The following is a 22,058-nucleotide window of genomic DNA, read 5'->3' on the forward strand; positions in this document are numbered from 1 at the left end:
CATTGTATAGAGGTATTTCCAGTCTGTATATTTTCTAACTACACAACTGCAGAGTTTCCCTTGCTTCTGCTAGTGTTGCACCTTCATGTACTTTATCATTTTCCTGAATCCGGAACCTTGTGTTCACACACACGTTGCAGAGGGGAAGCTTTAGCTGGGTGCAGCAAAACCACGTGTGACGCGTGAGGCTGAAACTGCAGGAAGATGGAGAACGGAACGGAAGGCACCTGGGACTCTTTACCCCAGAAGCTGAATGGACAGATCCGTGACACGTTAAGAGAGCTGAACTTCACTCACATGACGCCGGTGCAGGTATTCTGCTTGTGTGTCCTCTGCTCTAGAGCAGATGCGGCTCCTGTGCTCTGCGGTAACAGGGTGCTTTATATACACACAGGGAGATCGATTACATTTTACTTGCTATTTTTTCATAAAACCACTGCTCACAGATACAGGTAGAATGTATCTGCAAACGATAGTACCAGCAAAGTGCCTCCTTATAGATATTACTGTCAGAATGCCCCACATAAAAGCTGCCAGCCGTGTGCCCCCTAGAAAACATTACTTTACAATTGACCTCTGATAAATATTACCAAAAATTATACCCCCTGCAACACTGTCATCTAAGTCCCCCACCCGCCAAAAAAATACTGTCAATACCCCCCCCCCCCCCCATAAACACTGCCAGCTGAATGCCCACTGATAAATACATAAAACTAAAAACTTGCTAAATACTATCTTACATAAGTGCCTTACATAAATGCTATCAGCAGAGTGTCCATTACTAAACGCTTACCAGCAAAATGCCCCACATAAACACTGCCTAGTGCTGCATGAAAGTGCTTTCAAAAGAATGCACCCTAATAATTTGTAGCAAAGTGCCGCACATAAACACTGACTGCAGAGTGTTCCCTAGCAAACCAAAAATATACACCATATAACTACTGCCAGCTGGGTACACACTTATCAGCAATGTTCCTTAAATAAACAGCACCCTGGCGCACAGAATGCCCACATTGTTTTGCATTCAGAAACAATTGTAATTTTGGAAAATGAATTCACAGATTTCATCCTGATTCTAATGTACCTTTCTCCTACAGGCTGCAACAATCCCGCTATTTATGAGCAATAAAGATATTGCTGCAGAAGCTGTGAGTACCTCAACATTTACGTCTAACCCTTCGTTCACATCTGTGTTTGGTAATCCATTCGGGGAGTCTGCATGGGGACCCCCCCCGAACGGAATACCAAATGCATTTGCAAGCGCTGTGCAGTGAAAGCACACGGACCCCATTGACTATAATGGGGTCCATGTGCTTGCCGCATGCTGCCTGCATGAATCATGCGGACAGGAAAGTAGATTGTGAACTACTTTCCTGTCTGCATGTTCTGTGTGGAGATCTGGTGGCAAGCACACGGATCCCATTATAGTCTATGGGGTCCGTGTGCTTTCACTGCACAGTGCTTGCAAATGCGTTTGGTATTCCGTTCGGGGGGCTGTCCCCATACGAACTTCCCCAAATGGAATACCAACACAGATGTGAACCAACCCTTAGGCTCTGTTCACCCTTTTTTCCCTACTTTTTTTTTAGTGTGTCCATCTATATGTGAAACAGCAGAAAGCTACTTTTTCCTTTACAGTAAAAAGATTTTAAAAAAAAATCCCAATAAACAGTGGTCCAATGCCAAAAGGACTAACTGGTTTACACTGGATGCATGGGGCCCTATTAATACATTTAGCATGCTCATCTGGAGCTTTTCCATCATGTGTCAAATATGTTCACAAATCAAGGTGTGAACAGAGCATAGTTCAGCGCTTATAAAGTATTTGATTAGATGTTTCACTGGGTTTGTTGTAATCCATATCTTGGTCACAGATAACTGGAAGTGGGAAGACATTGGCCTTTGTCATCCCACTATTAGAAATACTTTTGAGAAGAGAAGGAAAACTGAAGAAAAATCAGGTAATATAATTTAGTTTCACTGGTTTATGCTTTATGTACACTAACATGATATGACATCCATGTGCGGCCCATGATTCCACAGACCCATTGATTTCCTTCAATGAGCCTGGGCTTGAAAATGGATCTGTCCTGACTTTTGCCCAAGCCTCACAGACCTGTGATAATACAGAAGGGTGTATGGGGCCATAGTAAATAATGGGTCAGTGTGGCAGCCGAAAAAAACATGACAAAGCATGTGTCTGTGTTCATGGAATTCTAGTTTGTAATAAACATCTTATTTAGTGCGCCAAATTCTAAGGATATTGAATAAGTATCAGATTTCTGAGCGTCCTACTGCTGAGACCACCAATGATAATGAGAAAGATGGTGTGTCCATGCACCACTATATTAATGGAGAGATGGTCAGGCATAGTTGCAGCTACTTTATTCAACATTGTAGTGTACTTGGCTATCTTTGACACTCCCACAAAGTTCACTAGAGCAGCAGCTGACATCTGAAACTGTTGCGCCGTTCCAAAGAGGTGTCACCCATTGTCTTGATCACTGTGGATCCCTAGCAGTCCGACACTTAACCCCATTCCTGTTGGAATAAGTGGTGCTTGTGTGACTAATCCTTTTAATGTCCATTAAACCAGAACTTCTGAATACTGTACAAGGAGATAGGCCTCATTCATGTGAACATTGAAAAATAAATGGTTCTAAATTATGTTTTTGTTTATTTTTTTACGCACGTTTCTGATCTGTGGGTCATCCATTTTCACGGGTTCCTCATAGACTGGAGTCTGTTGACGGATCTGTGGAAATGGACAAAAATAGCCCTTTTTTATTTTTTAGTTAAAATGTGAATACACAAAAAATCCATGGGGGAGATTTGTGGATACTGGTGTTTTCAATATCTGTTTTCATGTTCCCAGTGTCACCGCTGGGTCGTGCACAAGCACTGAAATGTACACCAGCTCATAACTGACGTATATTTCCAGAATGATTTAAGACGGTTTTCTGGCGTAAATGATAGTAGCGCGTTGGATACGTCTTCTTTGGAAAATGGTGTGGTTGGAGCAACTGGCATATAGAAAGTTGCATGAAGTCATGATGTTTTGTCTGCTCTTTCATGATCGTGTAGGTTGGTGCAATAATTATCACTCCAACTCGGGAACTTGCAATACAGATCGATGAAGTGATTTCGTACTTCACAAAACATTTCCCACAGTTCTGGTAAGACCTAATTCCCCACTCCAGTATTTTTAACGGTTATGTTTGTTCTAACCTGGGCTTGTTGAGAATTTTTTTGTTTGGCAGAAAAAAAAATCTCATCAAGATTTTTTACGCATATTTTGAACAGATGTCTGAAGCAGTTTTTGGGAGCGTTTTTTGCGTACCACACAGGATTCTGGGGGTTTTTTGTGTTTAAATACCACCTAAAAACCTTTTCAGAGTTTTTTTTTTTTTTTCTGACTCATTAAAGGGGCTCTATCAGCAAAATCATGCTGATAGAGCCCCACATATGCGTGAAAAGCCTTTAAAAAGGCTATTCAGGCATCGGTAATGTTATATTAAACTACCCCCCCCCCCCCCCTCCGTTTTAAAAAAAGAACCTAAAAAAGAATGTTCTCTACTTACGGATCGTGCACGCTGGGCGGGCATTCAGGGTGTGTCTTAATTTTCTTCCCCGCCTCTTCTTCCTCCGATGTCCTCCGGTCCCGTCTTCTTCCAGCGCTCGCTCGCGGACACTGATATGAAAAAACGGCCTGGGCGCATGCGCAGTAGCATGCGGCTTCTACTACGGCTACTGCGCATGCACCCCAGCTATCACTGGCCGTTCGCGAGCGCTGGAGGAAGATGGGACCGGCGGACATCGGAGGAAGAAGAGGCGGGGATGAAGATGAAGACATACCCTGAATGCCCGCCCAGGGTGCACGTTCGGTAAGTAGAGCACATTCTTTTTTAGGTTATTATTTTAAACCGGGGGTGGGGGGGGTAGTTTAATATAACATTTACGGAGCCTGAATAGCCTTTTTAAAGCCTATTCACGCATATGTGGGGCTCTCGCAGCATGATTTTGCTGATAGAGCCCCTTTAATATCTATGGGAATTTCAAGTGAAATCACCTGAAGATGGCATGGTGCTTTTTTTTTTTTTTTTTTTGGGTTGCAGCTGAAAAAATCTGCTACTCACTCCTATTGAAATGAATGAGAGAGCAGGAACAGACAGCTCTGTACACTCTACAGTGGCCATGCCAAGGAACCTTACATGACTAAGGACTGCAGCATGGCCATTACACAGTGTCTGCTTTTATTCAATCAACATTGAAAGATTTGCTAGATAAAAGGATGTCATAGAGACTAGGAGCCTACACTTAGGATCCTCTTCCTTTTGCGGTGGAGAGCTGTTGCAAGGATATCACTTTAAGATCCATATTATGATAACTTATATTTCATATTTAATTTGAAAAGACATCAATGCTCTTTTATTTCTCTTAAAAGATAACAGGAAGGAAAATGTTAGTTTCTTTTTTTTTTTAGTGGGTCCTTAAATGCCGTATTAAAGGAGGGAGTACTCCCTCCTTTAATACGGCATTTAAGGACCTAACAAAAACTTTCAAGGAACAGATAAGAGCTTTACGTTTTTTCTTAGTTTTTTTTTTTTTGGGGGGGGGGCACATAGCACGGCACTGCAGGGAAACATTTTTACATATAACATGTTTTTTGTTGTATTCGTAGATTTTGATAGCTTGCCGCAGGTATAAGTTAGGGTATTATATCTGCATCATATTCAATTCATATAAAGCAATACTACTGAATGTTTTGGGCTATTTTTTTTACATAGAATTTAGATTTTGTTTTTCACTCTTTCAGTCAGATACTCCTTATTGGTGGAAGTAATCCTGTTGAAGATGTGAAGAAATTGAAAGAACATGGGTAAGTGATCAAGAGTTCTGTCTGAAGAAAAAAACTAGAGCTTAGCGGCTGAAATATTGAATTTTCACTATCGTCTTTAGAGCCTTCCTCGGCTGTGTGATGTCAGTGGTCCATGAATAAAATGGAACATGCTCTAGCAGATTCACAACAAAAATAAACACGTCTGAGTCCCGGCTTGGTTGTAGGAAGAGAAACTTATATTTATATCACCAATGGCTTAGCTTAGTAGGACTCTTCTGTAATTGGGATGTGATTTGTATGACTTTTCTTACTTGTACAGTTCTTCTACTAATGTTCCATTGTCTTTGTTCTCAATAGCGGAAACATTATTGTGGCTACTCCAGGGAGGTTGGAAGATATGTTTCGGAGACAGGCAGATGGGCTGGATTTAGTGAGCGCTGTGAAGACCCTAGATGTTCTGATTTTGGATGAAGCAGACAGACTTTTGGATTTGGGGTTTGAAGCAAGGTACTAAATATTATATGAATAACATTAAACAGACATACAGTAAGATAAATTGATTTGGAAATTTCTCAAGGGTGTAACTGCTGTGGGGCAATTTTAACTGACATTATTTTTAACAACCAAATGATGATCAGTTTACATCATCATCTCTATAAACTAAATGTTATTGGCAGAATAAATAGGCACTATAATACTTGAATTTCTGAATTAAATTCCTTATTTTTACCTTGTGCTTTTCCTATTAATATAAACTTCAGTTGAATTCATGTTTCCTCCTTTAAAATGTAGATACTGTTTCAGCCTTGTAGGGAGTGTACCACCTCCCCATACAGAGCACTTTATAGTAATAAACATACCTCTGTTATATATGTCATTTTTGTATCCTACTTTCACGCTGCCGTATATTGACCATTGTTCTAATCCAACAGAGGATAGAACAATGGGAAGGAAAGTTTCTTATTTGATACCAATGAGACACTTTTTTTGTATGTGTTCTAATTCACTTTAATGTTAAAATAAAAGTGTATGGTCCCTTCTGGTTTCTGGAAAAAATATATCTGTTTTTAGTTTTCAATTCAAAATGGGTTTCTTTTCTTTATTTTAGCTTAAACACGATATTGGGTTATTTGCCTAAGCAAAGGAGGACTGGTCTATTTTCTGCCACTCAAACTCAAGAAGTGGAGAATCTGGTGCGGGCAGGGCTTCGGAATCCTGTGCGTATCACCGTTAAAGAAAAAGGAGTGGCAGCCACAAATACCCAGAAAACACCAACACGACTTCAGAATTATTATATGGTACATTTGGTCGATGACAATGCATCTCATTCCTGACTGACATGACTGAGAAGAGTGACTACATAGATCAGCGTGAAACAAATGATGATTTATATTATATAGGTTCATGGGGAAGGGGGGGGTTATGCTGTTTATTTAAAATGTAAGGCTATGTTCACATCTGTATTGGATTCTCTTGTTTGGAGACTGAGTCTCAGTGTCCATGGAAAATTGCTGCAAGTACAACTTATTCAGGGACTTCAAAAAAATCAGACATCCTTCGAAAACTATTATAGTCAATGGGGTCCGCCCATCTGTTGTTCTGATCCTCCGACTGGAGCAGAACACAGGACATCACAATGTATATGTGAAGATAGCATAAGTAAACTTTTATTTGTTTCATAAATCAATAGTGCAGGTGAAGGGAAAAACTTTGAAATCTACTTTGATAAAGAAAAGTCCTTGTTTCTTTAACTGTTTCTTCTGCCTTTACTTCTTATTTGAGTGATTTTGGCCTGTACCAACAAATAGGTTTGCAACGTAGTCTATGAGGGGAATGAAATGAGTTGTTTCTGCCAGAAGGCTGGATTGTGGCAGCTGTGTTGTGGAAGAAAGCGTCTTCCTACAGTGCAGATGTCTGTCTTCCTTTGAGTTCCATTGTACAAATTTCATCAGTGGCAGAAGGAGGAATATAAGAAATAAACAGGCTACTTTCTTTACTAAACTATATTACAAAGTTTGTATATAAGACGCTAGATCCTCATAGTAGTTCTAAATGAACAAATAGCAGTTTTGTGGTGTGATTCAGGATCTTTTCCACATTATTCAGAATGTTTCTTTAAAGGAGTTGTCCGGGATTTTTTAGGAACTGCCATGGTGGATGTAAAATACCTCTCTATCAGTGCTCCATTGTCCTTTACTTGTTCTTATCCTTCACATGCACTGAAAGTGGTGATACTCACATGACCACTGCGGCCAATCAGTGACCTCAGCAGTTGATGTTAAAGAACCAGAGACATGTGAGTGACGTCACTGGCCCCTACCCTTCAAACGCTGATTTGGAGCAATGAGGGCATTGCTGCTGAACTCTTTAGAGCAACAGCAATGTTATTGATCAAAAGCGCATTGCATATTGATGGTGATAGCTCAGCAAGAAAGGCATCAATTCACAAGGGGATTTAATTGACCCTAACATATCTGTCTCTGGGACTGAGTTGATGTACTTGATTATAGTGACAGAATTCCTTTAAAGAAACGCTGAAGGAAAAATTCAATTTGAGATCTCTATCCTGGAGATAACTGAGAGTCCCAACTATGGATTTGCAATAAATATTTATGATAGGAATATCCATTTTATGCTTGAAACAGGTTTTTTTTTTATGGCCTATGGTTAGGATGGGATGTCAGATTGGTGGGGGTGTCCGACATTAGTTGTTTGGGACTGCTGCTGGGTCCGGTAATATACAATGTAAGGAACCAGAAGCGTGGGGCTTCCATACATTGTATAGTGGTGGAACTGCACTGTTACTGCTCAGCTTCCATTCACTTCAATGACTGCAGAGCAGCAGTAATGCTGCATGGCCACTATTCTATACTACCTAAGGACTCCTTTGCTTCTGTCTCCTTGCATTTTACAGTACCAGGCCTAGCAGCAGCCCCAAACAGCTGATTGATCAACAATCCTAGAGAGAATGAGGCCTTAAAAAACAAACAAAAACAAAACAAAGAACATTTATTTATTGCTTTCATTTTTTCTATAACCAGATCTGTAAAGCAGATGAGAAGTTCAACTATCTTGTAAGTTTCCTGCGCCAACGAAAGCAAGAGAAGCATCTTGTCTTTTTCAGGTAAAGTCTAATCGTAGGTAAAGTCTTGAATGAGTTTCTGATTATTTTCTTCCATTACAATGCTGTCTGCTTCTATATGCAGTACCTGTGCCTGTGTGGAATACTATGGGAAAGCATTAGAACATTTTGTGAAGAACGTTAAAGTAATGAGTATTCATGGGAAAATGAAACACAAGCGCAACAGGATTTTTACTGAATTTCGGAAGCTTGAAAGGTGAGAAAAGCGTATTTAGCAACTGCACCATGTTGGCTTAAAGAGTATTCATTGTATCAGCTGTGTGCGTGTGATTTGGCAGTAAGGATTTTTATTAGCATGTCAGCATTACCTTGGTGTTAAAAATTTGATGTTTCATTCAACGCAGTGGTATATTGGTGTGTACTGATGTGATGGCAAGAGGTATTGACATACCAGAAGTAAACTGGGTTTTGCAGTATGACCCTCCCAGCAACGCCAGGTAAGTAGTCTTTCACAGTGTGAGCAACTTCTACATTTGAAGAAGTATCATTAATATTTCTTGTTGTAGTATATCCATTTTTCAAATCACATATATAGGGGTTATACACTTAACTATAGGCCCTTTCACACTGCAGTATTTTGGATCAGTATGAACCAAAATTAGAAGCGAATCCATAAAACGGAGGAGATGCAAATATTTCCTTTATCTCAATCTGTTCCATTCTTGAGTTTGACTTACAAATGCTGAAGCATGGATTGCGCAGAATACTGCTGTGTACAAGAGGCCTGAAGGATAATGGCGTACTGTTCTGTCAACTTGTAAAATAAACTACTGACTTGTGCAGCAAAGTGAAAATGGGTTTCCTGCATAGCTAGGCTTCAGATTGAGGATTCTGTAAGACTGCTTTCATGCTGCATCAGCAGTGCCTGTTTACCGGATAAACTTGGAGACCTAGATTTATGAGCTTTCCCAATGTATGTTTCGTGGAAGGGAAAAAAGCACAATGTGAAAGTAGTCTAATGGAGACGTTCTTAGTATACACCCAAATTCACATTATAGTTTCCATAAGTGCATTCCTATATCTTATGCTTTAAAAAGGGTTGTAGCTATTCTCCATTGATAAAATAAGGAATAACTTCATGATTGGTTGTTCTGTTGGAGTTGGAGACAGAGCATACAACCTTTAACCCTTCTGCGCTGTTCATTCTCTATGAGAGCGCCAGAAACATCCATGCTTTGTACTCTCTGTGGTATTCACATAGAGAATGGATGGATCGGCAAGGCATATGCTTGGATTGCTGCTCCATCTGGACAAAAGAACCAGAAACTGGGTGCTTCCGCTTCGATGTTCAGCAATCATGAAGTTCTCTTCTATGCTATCAATGGGGGAGAACTTCAAAATTTGGCACAACCTCTTTATTTATTGAGGTAATACTTTAGTAGCTTATCCAGGCACGGTCTTTCAGTTGTCTGTCTCTCTATACTTCATTTTCTGCTATAGTTCTGATTGTTCAACCTCTCAACAATTCTAATGTTTCTTTCCAGTGCATTTGTTCATCGTTGTGGCCGTACAGCAAGAATAGGAAATCATGGCAATGCACTTGTATTTTTGCTTCCTATGGAAGAATCATATGTCAATTTTCTCTCAATAAACCAAAAGGTGAATATTTTATCTTTATTCTATTTTTCTTCTGTCTTTACTTATCTAGTATTAATGCAACATACTGTGTGCTATGTCACAAAGTCCAGTTTTTTGCCTTTGCTTGTCCAGATATATATGGGGTGCATTTCCGATTGTTTTTCACTCATTCGACTGATAAGCCTGACTTTATTGTTGGTATGTGATGGTTGCATTGCTTTTTTCCATGCACTGGGAAGTTTTGATGATGAATTATGAAGTATGCCACCATTTACTTCAAAACATGTATGAGAGTCCTGCATCTTTTTTGCAGTGTTTATAATCTTTGGACCTTTCCACTAAAGTTAAATTGAAAGCATATATCCTCTCCAATTTCTGTTCAGATCTAGTAGTAGACAGAAAAGTGATTTGGTTTTGTAATATTGTTTACATTGAGGTGTCTTGTCCAGCTGCCTTGCCTTGTATGATATCAGTCAGATGCGCTCACTGTTGGTTGTAACAAATTCTTGTCATCCCATGATCACAGTGCCCTTTACAAGAAATGGCTGACTTCAGTTGCACAGTGGACCATCTGCCAAAATTGCGATCCATGGCAGAAAGTGATCGAGCAATGTTCGAGAAAGGCATGAAAGCTTTTGTCTCTTATGTACAAGCTTATGCCAAACATGAATGCAACCTAATTTTCAGAGTCAAAGGTACGTCTAAACACACGCACACAAATCTATATATATATATATATATATATATATATATATATATATATTATGTAAAAGTATCACCTCCACATGGCTTGGTTTTCTGTCTGATTTTCACAGTGTCTAGAAAGCACCATTGTTTGTATCTGTGATTATTAATAGTTTTATTTCTATAGATTTGGACTTCACCATCCTTGCACGTGGCTTCGCTCTGCTGAGAATGCCTCGAATGCCAGAATTAAGAGGAAAAGATTTTTCAGACTTTGTTTCCACAACCATCGATACAGACTCTATTCCTTACAAAGATAAAAACAGAGAAAAGCAAAGACAAAAGATGTTACAGGAAAAAAAACTGAAACAGGAGGGGGAAGGCAGAAAAAACTTTGCCAAAAATAAGGCTTGGTCAAAACAGAAAGTCAAAAAAGAAAAGAGGAAAAAGACGGCTCTTAAAAGAAAACATGAAGAGGTAAAAGTATACCAACTACTAGAAATTAAATGGCTCTATAATATTGAATATAATATGTGTTTAAGGATGCTTATATACTAAATTAGCTGTTTAGGCTATTTAATAAAAATAGTGTATTGCCATATGCCAGCGATCTGTTTTTGTTTTTTTTTGTTTTTTTTTGTTTTTTTTTTTTGGGGGGGGGGGGGTTTGTAGTATGACAATGAATGCAGTGAGTGTAGTGGAAAATGAATGCTGGGGGGGGTGGTTGTTTTTTTTTTTTTTGTTGTTGCTGTTTTTTTAAATCATTTTAAAGACAATACCTGAAGCTCTGCAATGATTAAATCCCAAGATTTTGGGAATGACAGCTATATAGACATAGTGACATAATGTTTTCTTATACACACAGGTCTGTTCATAGCAGATTAAATTCTGTTGTGTTCATAGACTGATGTATGGAATAAGGAAACATACCTTCTGTATAGAAACATGGCCCATGAAAATGGACATTGTACCTGATGTCATCTGTGATTGACAGCCTCTCCTCTATGACTATACATACAGAGATAGCTACCAATCACTGATAGGGCCACCTCCGTGACTTCTCAATATAGAGCAGAGATTTAAATGAATAAATAACAAGTTAATACTGAATTTATTCCCAGGAAACTATATTATTCTCTTCAGCTTCTCCTGCTGTATAACATTCCACCTCTAGGTTAGACTGCCATTTCCATAAGACTGGTTTGCTTTAATGTTAACTGGCTATTAGAAATATATTTGCCAGGGGCAACACGGTGGCTCAGTGGTTAGCACTACAGCCTTGCAGCGCTGGAGTCCTGGGTTTGAATCCCACCAGGAACAACAACTGCAAGGAGTTTGTGTGTTCTCCCCGTGTCTGAATGGTTTTCCTCCCATTCTACAAAGACATACTGATAGGGAAAAAAAAACTGTACATTGTGATCACTATATGGGGCTCAAAATCTACATAAAATATATGAAGAGCTCAACGGAAAAATGGCCTAAGTCCAAAAATCAATATTGTGAGAAAAACGAAATTTAAAGTTTTAGCCTAAAGCAAACGGGCATTATTGTGGAATATATCTATCCAATGTAATCAGCTAATGAACACCGTTAATCCTAATCATAAATTGTATTATTTATTAAAAAAAATTGCAGCTTCATGTATAAATATTATTTATTTAATATTATTAATTAATTACTACTATTATTAAACGATGAAGAATAATAATTACCTGCCTCCCTTTTCGGCGCTAAATATGTGCAAAAGTCGATTTAGAGCCTTTTAAACAATAAGACAAAGTTTTTACACTAATATAAACAACAGACCGGAAGTCACGATTTCAATGAAAAAATGACCAACGAGAGTGAAGTAAGTAAGTTTGTATTGGACTTAGGCCATTATTCCATTGAATGTAAATTCTTCTGCATTGAAATATATGGACTTAGGTCATTAATCCTAGGTACCTTGTAAACCCAATGCATAGAACGAGGTACAAAGAAGCTTTCTAGGTAATAATTTGAAATATGACAAAATGTGGACTTAGGCCATTTTTCCGTTGAGCTCTTCATATATATAAAAAAAAAATTTTGACAGTTTTTAGCATTCAAGATAACTCTGTGGTCACAAATCCTCTATCGTAGTTTGGTGTATATAGTAACTTTACTGATTTGTTTCCTTTTAAGGGCTCTGACATAGATGATGAAGATGTGAACGAGTTATTACGTGATACCAGGCTGTTGAAAAAGCTGAAAAAGGGTAAAATCACAGAGGAAGAATTTGAGAAGCAGTTGACAGCTACTGCAAAATCTGAGGGTGGATCAGATATTTCGGACTGATCAATGAAGATGTGGCTCTTTATTGTGCAAAGAAAAAAAAAACGAGGCAAAATCGCCCCAGACATCAAAATATCTCTGGAAGAAAGCGGCTGGCCAAAGAGAATAAGATGAACAGCCAGAAGACATCAGATGTTTATTTTATGTCCTGAGAATGACTGGTGGAGAGGGACCATATACTTTTAACAGGCAGCAGGTCCTGTTTTTGTATAAGAATAGGGAGCTAATGTACACTGTAACTACTATATAAAGATATTTTTAATATTTTGTGATTTTTCAACACTTTCACTCTTTCTATTGTATGTAAACCTGGTTAAATGGATGTAAAGGGATGTTCTAACTTAATTTTTATATGGCTTCTGTGGACACCATAAACATGAAAACCTTTATTCATCACTCTGCAGCCCTGCTTCCAGCAGCAGGAGCTCTGTTCTTGTGGATATATGTCACCAGTAACATCATGTTTGTGCTAGGTGACCACTGCGTCCAATCACAGGCCTCATAGGTGACCTCTTCACAAACAGCACGTGACTGCTACGATGCGCTGTTTGTTAAGAGGTGACTACAACGGTCACCTGCCACAAACAGTTTGGGGGACTTGTACACTGAACAATTGGAGATTCTGCTGCTGGAAATGGAGGATCCAAGAAGGGATGAGGTAAGATTTATGGTTTTCGGCTCCCTTTGCGGTGTTAAATAATAAAAACAAAAAAACTGTTGGAATGCCCTGTCCTGTGTAGATATCTACTATCGCACATAATTGTTCCAGCATTTTAATACTATCAGCAAAGTGTAAATTCCCAACTGGATTTTTATCTCATTGCATATACACTCACCGGCCACTTTATTAGGTACACCTGTCCAACTGCTCGTTAACACTTAATTTCTAATCAGCCAATCACATGGTGGCAACTCAGTGCATTTAGGCATGTAGACATGGTCAAGACAATCTCCTGCAGTTCAAACCGAGCATCAGTATGGGGAAGAAAGGGGATTTGAGTGCCTTTGAACGTGGCATGGTTGTTGGTGCCAGAAGGGCTGGTCTGAGTATTTCAGAAACTGCTGATCTACTGGGATTTTCACCCACAACCATCTCTAGGGTTTACAGAGAATGGTCTGAAAAAGAAAAAACATCCAGTGAGCGGCAGTTCTGTGGGTGGAAATGCGTTGTTGATGCCAGAGGTCAGAGGAGAATGGCCAGACTGGTTCGAGCTGATAGAAAGGCAACAGTGACTCAAATAGCCACCCGTTACAACCAAGGTAGCCAGAAGAGCATCTCTGAACGCACAGTACATCGAACTTTGAGGCAGATGGGCTACAGCAGCAGAAGACCACACCGGGTGCCACTCCTTTCAGCTAAGAACAGGAAACTGAGGCTACAATTTGCACAAGCTCATCGAAATTGGACAGTTGAAGATTGGAAAAACGTTGCCTGGTCTGATGAGTCTCGATTTCTGCTGCGACATTCGGATGGTAGGGTCAGAATTTGGCGTCAACAACATGAAAGCATGGATCCATCCTGCCTTGTATCAACGGTTCAGGCTGGTGGTGGTGGTGTCATGGTGTGGGGAATATTTTCTTGGCACTCTTTGGACCCCTTGGTACCAATTGAGCATCGTTGCAACGCCAAAGCCTACCTGAGTATTGTTGCTGACCATGTCCATCCCTTTATGACCACAATGTACCCAACATCTGATGGCTACTTTCAGCAGGATAATGCGCCGTGTCATAAAGCTGGAATCATCTCAGACTGGTTTCTTGAAATGACAATGAGTTCACTGTACTCCAATGGCCTCCACAGTCACCAGATCTCAATCCAATAGAGCATCTTTGGGATGTGGTGGAACGGGAGATTCGCATCATGGATGTGCAGCCGACAAATCTGCGGCAACTGTGTGATGCCATCATGTCAATATGGACCAAAATCTCTGAGGAATGCTTCCAGCACCTTGTTGAATCTATGCCATGAAGAATTGAGGCAGTTCTGAAGGCAAAAGGGGGTCCAACCCGTTACTAGCATGGTGTACCTAATAAAGTAGCCGGTGAGTGTATACTGTAGTGACAACTTGAACCTTCCCAACTGCTTATGGACTATTTATGATCTATATCATGTGTTTAAAGGGAGGCTGTTAGATCATAGATGTGTAAATCTGGCTCACAGTACAGTTATGTTGAATTGGGTTTTATTGAGGTTTTTGCAAATAAGAACAATAAAAAGCAAAGCCAAAACAAAGGCATTGAATAAAGCAGTAGGAGGCACGCAGGTCACCCAATTGTGGAAACGTCAGAGGAACGGTTAGTGTAGAGGGCTGTCATCGCCCACAACAGAGAAATCCAGTAACGAGTAGTACAATAACAACATGGGGAAATGAGTAATTGGGAGTAGATAGTAGTGAAAGATACAGTACAGTAGGAGAAGGCCAGCTGTTAAAGGCTATCACAGTGCCACCCGCGTACCAGGAGAAAAAGACAAATGCTGGAGGCAAAGGGGAACATGAGGAAAACACGGGTGTACAGAAACACACAAGAACAGGATGGGGAAGGGCACACCCAAGGAACGAGGAGGAGAAAAGCCCACAATATATTTATATTTGGCCCACGAGAACATACCAGTTGTCTACAAGAGTGTGTAGTAGAATAGATCATTGTCACAAACTGTATTCAGCTTCTGTTTAAGAAAAATTCAAGTTCGTTTCCATATGAAAAGGTTCATCGTTATATCTGATCAGAAGGAAAAACTTCCTCAATTGTAGACATTTTTTCAATAAATCAAGGTTGGCTGTAACTTTGTCCAAATTTTTGATTTTAGCCCATTGTGTATTTGAGTTTGACACCCTTAGATAATTGGCTATAAATCTATGCACAGTACCTTGTAAAGATGTATCTACAGCTTCCAAATATGCCTTAAAGGGGTACTCCCACGTCGCATACTTACCCGTCTTTGTTCCTCTAAAATCTTCTGTCTTCCGTCTTTGTTTCGTCATTGGTGGGCGGGGTCACATATGCAAAGCCAAGCGGCGAGATGCCGCCGGCCCTGCGAGCACGCTCATACACCAGTCTAACCTTCACAATGCAAATACAGACCCGACACCCTGTGGGTCTGTATTAGCATTGTGAAGGCTAGACTGGTGTATGAGCTTGCACGCAGGGCCGGTGGCATCTCGCCGCTTGGCTTTGCATATGTGACCCCGGAGCGGAATAACAGCATCGCCTCTGCCGCTGCTGTCTTCATGCAGGGCAGAAGCATAGCGATGTGCCTGTGCCGGCGTCTAACAGTCCCCAGCATCCGCCTATTACAGCGGATGCCGGGGAGTTAGACGCCGGCACAGGTGAAGCTAGCAACATCGCTATGTGCCTGCCCTGCATGAAGCCAGCAGCGGCAGAAGCGATGCTGTTATTCCGCCCCCCCCCCCCCCCCCCCGCCCCGGAATAGCAGCATCGCTTCTGCCGCTGCTGTCTTCATGCAGGGCAGAAGCATAGCGATGTTGCTGGCTTCACCTGTGCCCCAAAGGGTAAACTACCCCCCCTCCAGGCTCGCTCCCGTGTACTTAGCCCCTCCTCCCTCCCCCCTGAGAGCACGCAGACATCACTTGACTCAGGTCAGGGCTGTGGCCACAAAAAAATGAATAAAGTGAGATAGTGGCCAAACAAAGCAGTTTTGCTGAAGCATTGTATTTAGGAAAAGTCTTACATTCACATTTACAAGCATTATAGATAGGATCCTTGTGACGGGACAACCCCTTTAATTATTCAGCTTTGGAGCCTCATGTTCATATGAATCAGTTTTCATATGCAAAAGAGGGGACAAGTGCTTTGCATGGGAATCTAGACTTGGAAAAGCCAAGGCACATCTGCAAAGCATTTCCCTCATTTGCATATGGAAAATAACATATCTAAGATTTATAACACTCTTGACTTTGACTCAAAAAACCATGGCAGCAGCATGTATTCTTAGATCTTAATTCCCCAGGTAATGCCATTTTATTGGAAACAACAAAGGTATATTTGAGGAAGTGTATTCTAGACTTCCCCTTTAAAATGAAGGAATTACCCAACGCCCTGGCTGCCATAGCCAAATGTAAATCGGCAGGCCCAGGTGGTGTACCAATGGAGATATATGCACAGTACCAGAATATCTTTCTCCCTGTCTCATTAAATGTTACTAGGCTGCTTACTTGGCCTGCATTCTACCTGTGAATCCTTTTATGATGCAAAAGGGTTGAGCCGATCTTGACTTTTCAGGATCGATTTTAAAATCCGATTTCTGATCATTTTTCATTCGAACCCGATCTCGATCCCAATTCCGGTCCCAATGCAAGTCAATGGGATTTTTTTATTAATCGGAGATCGGATTTTAAAAGCAATCCTATTCACTATACAGTATGGAATCTAACAATTGTTAGAATACACGCTGTGTAGTGAATCACTAAAGTAGCCAGAGGATTTTTTTTTAATCCTCTGGCTACTTAGTCCCCCCTGGTGTCCACTTACCTCCAGAGATGGCTGGCCCGGTGCCTTCCTTCTTCTTGTCCTCGCTGCCGCTCCACGCTGCAGTCTTCTCCCTTCGCTGCCCCTTCCCTGCCAGGTTAGGAGAGTGTGGGCGGGTACTGGGAGGGGAGACGTAACGTCTCCCCGCCCTGTACCCGCCCACACTCTCCTAAGCCACAAGCCCCGCCTACCTAGCGCTTTAAACACTAACCTGGAAGGCGGGGCAGCGAGGCAAGAAGACTGCAGCACGGAGCGGCAGCAAGGAAAAAAAGAAGGAGGGCACTGGAACAGCCATCTCTAGAGGTAAGTAGCTGCTAGAGATGTTTAGTTTAGCCTCCCATTCGAATGAATGGAGGCAGCCGGCGCGCAGGGGGTTAAGGCTGTGTGTCGGCTGCTTCCATTCATTCCTATGAAACTGCAGCGGAGCCTTCACACTGAGTATACAGTGTATACTCAGTATGAAGGCTAAGCAAAGCATTGTGGGAAAAGATCACCGATCTCGATCCCACATAAAAAGATCGTGTTCGGAATTCCAATCGCGATCATGAAATTTTCTCGATCGCCGATCGGAATCCGATCTTTTCCGAACACGATCGCTCAACCCTATGATGCAACCATTATTTTCCTTCTCAAACCAGATAAGGATCCGCTAGACTGTGGGTCGTACAGAGCTATCTCTCTCCTCAACATAATTATAAATTATTTATTAAAATATTATTGAATATCTTTAATACTGTTATGTTAGATTTGATCCATTTAGACCAAACAAATTGGAGTGGCTCTCAAACAAGATAGTCTGCCTAGACGCCACCATAGCATTAGAGTCAGTGGAATGGTCCTTCTTCCTCCAGGCTCTGCAACAATTTGGGTTTGGGAATCCTTTATTACATGAATTACTTCTCTGTACCAATCCGCTAGGGCAGCACTTTCCATAAATGGTGCTATATCTCCATACTTTTCATTACACAGGGGGACCCGCAAGGGATGCCCATTATCTCTGTTACTTTTTGCAGGGGCAATAGTGCCTCTTGCCATCATTCTTAGGACAGACCTGGTATATAAGGGAGTGGCCACTTCCCATCTACGTTCCACAAACTTTCTTCATCCGTGTCCAGTCCTTGTTTGGTAAGTTTGTGTGGGGCTCAGCCTGCAGCAGAATACGATTCTAGACACAAAAGTAACAGGGGTGCTGGTTTACTGGATCCCAGACTATATTATCGTTCCACGGTTCTGCTGTGCCTCTTTGATTTGCACTACGGAGATGCAGACAAGCAATGGGTCTTGATAGAGGCTGGATTGCTTTGTGCCCATCTTCCTCATCTGCTTTGGGTACTGGCCCATTATCGTCCCAGAACAATAAAACACACCACCTATCTTCTGCAATCTTATGTTCCCTCTGGGCTATTCCACAGATAAATTCCTGTACTGGCGGAGTGTAGACAATGCTGGATTACTCCAGGTTGCTGGGGACATGCCCCTACCTCCTCTGGATCAGTTCTCTCGCACCGATCTTCACCTGTCTTGGCTGGAATACAGTCGATTTACAGCTTTCCTCTGCAAATTCTCTGCATCGCTCCTGCTCTCCTCCTCCATAACTGCTCTCTCTTATTCTGACACCTCCCCGCATGACACCTGATAGACCTCCATGAACAAGCCACTGGGAGCTGGTCCCCCGCTTGTGACTCTCTGCTGCTGACTGGGATAGGTCCTTCTTATTTGTTCACAAACTCCTGATGACTTGTAGTGCACAGGAAAATAATTTTAAACTACTGACTTGATCGTATCATTGTCCTGACCTCCTCCATGGGTTTTATTCTAGTGTCTATGACTAGTGTTATGGTTCCTCTGAGTACACTTTTTCATATCTGGTGGGAATGTGACGCAATTAGGCCCTTTGGGGACACTGTGTTTGAGCTCTACCAAGGTGAGTGGACAGTCGTTCACCTCAATTGGTCCTCCTCTGTAATACCTGGGAAAATTTCTGTGGTGAAGAGGGATCTCCAGTGGCATTTCCTCACAGCCACCAGAACAGTCATTCCTAGGTACTGCTGCACGCACCCAGGTGGAGTTTCTGCAAGAACAACTCCTTATCCAGAGAATGATGGCCCTGGAGGCAGAAGACTCTCCCGATTCCTCCATGTTTGAGTCTGGCAGCTATAGGTGATGTTTTAGGGGTCTTCTGAGTTCACCACTTTTTTTTCTCCTGAACCCAAAGATGCTCTTATGACTTTTCTTTTTGGAGGCCCCTCCTGTACCCTTTATCCTTCCCCTTCCGTGTGTTTTCCTCTCGTCCCCCTCCTCACTTTTTTTTTGCCCTGAGTTACACTACTGCTTGTCTCTCCTTTTTCTTTTGTTGTGTGTTTCATGGGTAATGGTGTTTTGGAGGTCCTCCACTATGGGACGTCTCATCTTCCTAAGATGTTATATCTATTTCAGGTCCGATAGCCCACATGCCTTCACGACCTTGTTGTTCTACCTATATTTCATATAAGTTGATTTGATGGTGTCAGGCCCAGTTCACATCTGCGTTCAGCATGTCGTTCGAGGAGTCCGCTTGGGGACCCCCGAATGGAAATCTGTAGACATTAAAAAACAGCTAAAAAAATCACATGGACCCCATAGACTATAATAGTGTCCGCATGAGTCATGTGGAGATAAAAGTACTGCAAACAGCTCTTTTTTCAAGATCAAGAGACAATTTCAGTAATTTCTGTGTCCACATGGACTTATCTCAAAGTGTATTAATTTGTTTTCAAAAACACAATGGCTCCGATTTACTAGTCTGATTATGACAAGACATTGGTGTAAACTTGCCAAATCTAGTTTGGACTAAACTATTTCAGCTTGCTAGACATGTAGGTGTACCAATTTATTTTTTTTAAACTACATGAATAATATGCAGTTTATATATAAACATTTCTATGGTACATATAGAATCAGCATTGCCTAATTTGTTAGTCAAATACATTAACCTTATCCCAGGCGTCCTCCCAGGGTGGCACCTCTGTAGCGGAGGACGTAGCTAATACGTTCTCCCTAGTAATGCCGATATCTCAGGACTGGATGCAGCTATCTTAATGGTTTAAGATTCATTTTAAAGATGAGAATCTCATCAGAGGTCTTCATGATAGCACTTATAGCAGTGGTTCTTAACCGGGGTTCGATCGAACCCTAGGCCCTATGCACGGTTCATTTTGTGTACCAGTAAAAAAAACCATACACCTATGTCTTGAATTTGGAAAAAAAATCATATTTGTTTTATCACTAAAGAAGGGTTTGGTGAATGTGCATATGAAACTGGTGGGTTCGGTACCTCAAACAGGATTAAGAACCACTGTCTTATAGTTACAGAGCGATTCACTGTTGAAAATGCTATTTGGCTTTGAGATATAATTGCAGATCTCAATTTCCAACAGCGTTTTCAACAGTGAATCGCTTCGGAACTGTAAGGATTATCAATAGTGATGAGTGAATATACTTGATCGAATACCTCGGCCGCATAGTTCCTGGCAACAGGGAAGGTGGGATGGGCAGTAAAGAGTCGAAGCCCCGGAAGTGGTTTTGCACCGGGAGCTATGTGGCCGAGGTATTCCATCGAGTATATTCACTCATCTCTAGTTATCATGAAGACCTTGATATCTTTTTAAAGGGGCTCTATCAGCAAAATCATGCTGATAGAGCCCCACATATGCGTGAATAGCCTTTAAAAAGGCTATTCAGGCACCGCTAAAGTTATATTAAACTACCCCCCCCCCCATTTTAAAATTAAACCCTAAAACAAAATGCAATAAACTTACCGAACGTGCACGATGGGCGGGCATTCACGGTGCGCCGTGTTCTTCATCCACGCCTCCTCTTCCTGCGATGTCCTCGGGTCCTGTCTTCCTCCGGCGCTCGCGAACTGACATTGCTTTAAAAAAAATAGCCTGGGCGCATGCTGCTTCTACTACGGCTACTGCGCATGCGCCCAGGCCATTTTTTTTTTAAGCAATGTCAGTTCGCGAGTAAGACGGGACCCGAGGACATCGGAGGAAGAGGAGGCGTGGATGAAGAAGACGGCGCACCCTGAATGTCCGCCCATCGTGCGCATTCGGTAAGTTTATCACATTCTGTTTTAGGGTTTTATTTTAAAAATGGGGGGGGGGGGGGGTAGTTTAATATAAGTTTTAAGGTGCCTGAATAGCCTTTTTAAACATGATTTTGCTGATAGAGCCCCTTTAAAGATGATATTCTCATCTTTAAAGTTAATCTTAAACCATCATGATTGCCCCATCCAGTCCTAAGATATAGGGCTCTAAATTGTGTCCCCCCCCCCCTCCTGTCTAAGGAAGCATCTTACGAACTGTAGTAGGAAGGGGAGGGGGGAAGAGGAGCCCTGCAGCCTGCACAGTGATAATGAATGATCATCATTATCTGTGTCTAACCTGTATGTGACCCCAGGAGGGGGGTTGCAGGGACTTTAGTCCTTGTTTCCCCCTCTACTGTCAATCAGAGAGCATTCTATATTTTTGCTCTCTGACTGTCACATACAGGTAATTTCCCCCTGAGCCTTACTAGTGGGGTATTCTTATGTAATACCCTCTAAACATAACCAGGAAGTTTATTGGCGCTGTGGCTCAGACGTTTACCATTGTCCAGGTCACAGCACCAAAAAAAAAAAAAAGTCGCACCAAACACTTACACAACACTTACTAAGTCATGTATAAAGTTTTCATTTCACCTAATCCCTGTCCATACCTGAACTTTCTACAATAAAATACGCCTCCAGCGATATCCGTTACATGTTAAAATAATAGTAATAACTATTATCACTAGAGATGAACGTATAGATTGCTAAATTTTTTATAGGGGAATGGAAAATAACATTTTTATGTAAAGTTCTATTTAATTTGTATGCACAAAATGGGATGGCGCATTTCTGCAATTTTTGTGTTTCTTTAACACCCGCCCCCTGTAAACATATATATATATATATATATATATATATATATATATATATATATATATGTGTAT

General features: G+C 41.2%; 1 protein-coding gene across 1 annotated transcript; it reads left to right on the forward strand.

Moving 5' to 3' along the window:
• The first annotated feature begins 175 nt into the window (after positions 1-175).
• On the forward strand, positions 176-12,791 carry DDX55 (DEAD-box helicase 55). Its single transcript, XM_075262475.1, has 14 exons — positions 176-312; positions 1,098-1,148; positions 1,875-1,961; positions 3,085-3,176; positions 4,817-4,879; positions 5,198-5,347; positions 5,949-6,138; positions 7,882-7,964; positions 8,047-8,178; positions 8,327-8,419; positions 9,467-9,581; positions 10,087-10,255; positions 10,432-10,721; positions 12,408-12,791. The coding sequence occupies exons 1-14, from the start codon at positions 205-207 to the stop codon at positions 12,558-12,560; spliced, it is 1,776 nt and encodes a 591-aa protein (XP_075118576.1). The 5' UTR covers positions 176-204; the 3' UTR covers positions 12,561-12,791.
• The last annotated feature ends 9,267 nt before the right edge of the window (positions 12,792-22,058 follow it).

This window comes from Leptodactylus fuscus, chromosome 1 (genome assembly GCF_031893055.1).
Source record: "Leptodactylus fuscus isolate aLepFus1 chromosome 1, aLepFus1.hap2, whole genome shotgun sequence".
In the NCBI taxonomy this organism is placed as follows: domain Eukaryota; kingdom Metazoa; phylum Chordata; class Amphibia; order Anura; family Leptodactylidae; genus Leptodactylus; species Leptodactylus fuscus.

What these genes read in the sequence shown, in the direction of transcription:
- DDX55 (XM_075262475.1), top strand. Translation starts at nt 205, where the DNA reads ATGGAGAACGGAACGGAAGGCACCTGGGACTCTTTACCCCAGAAGCTG. An exon ending in AAGATATTGCTGCAGAAGCT is followed by an intron (nt 1,149 to 1,874) that starts GTGAGTACCTCA and finishes TCTTGGTCACAG; the next exon opens with ATAACTGGAAGTGGGAAGAC. An exon ending in AAACATTTCCCACAGTTCTG is followed by an intron (nt 3,177 to 4,816) that starts GTAAGACCTAAT and finishes TCACTCTTTCAG; the next exon opens with TCAGATACTCCTTATTGGTG.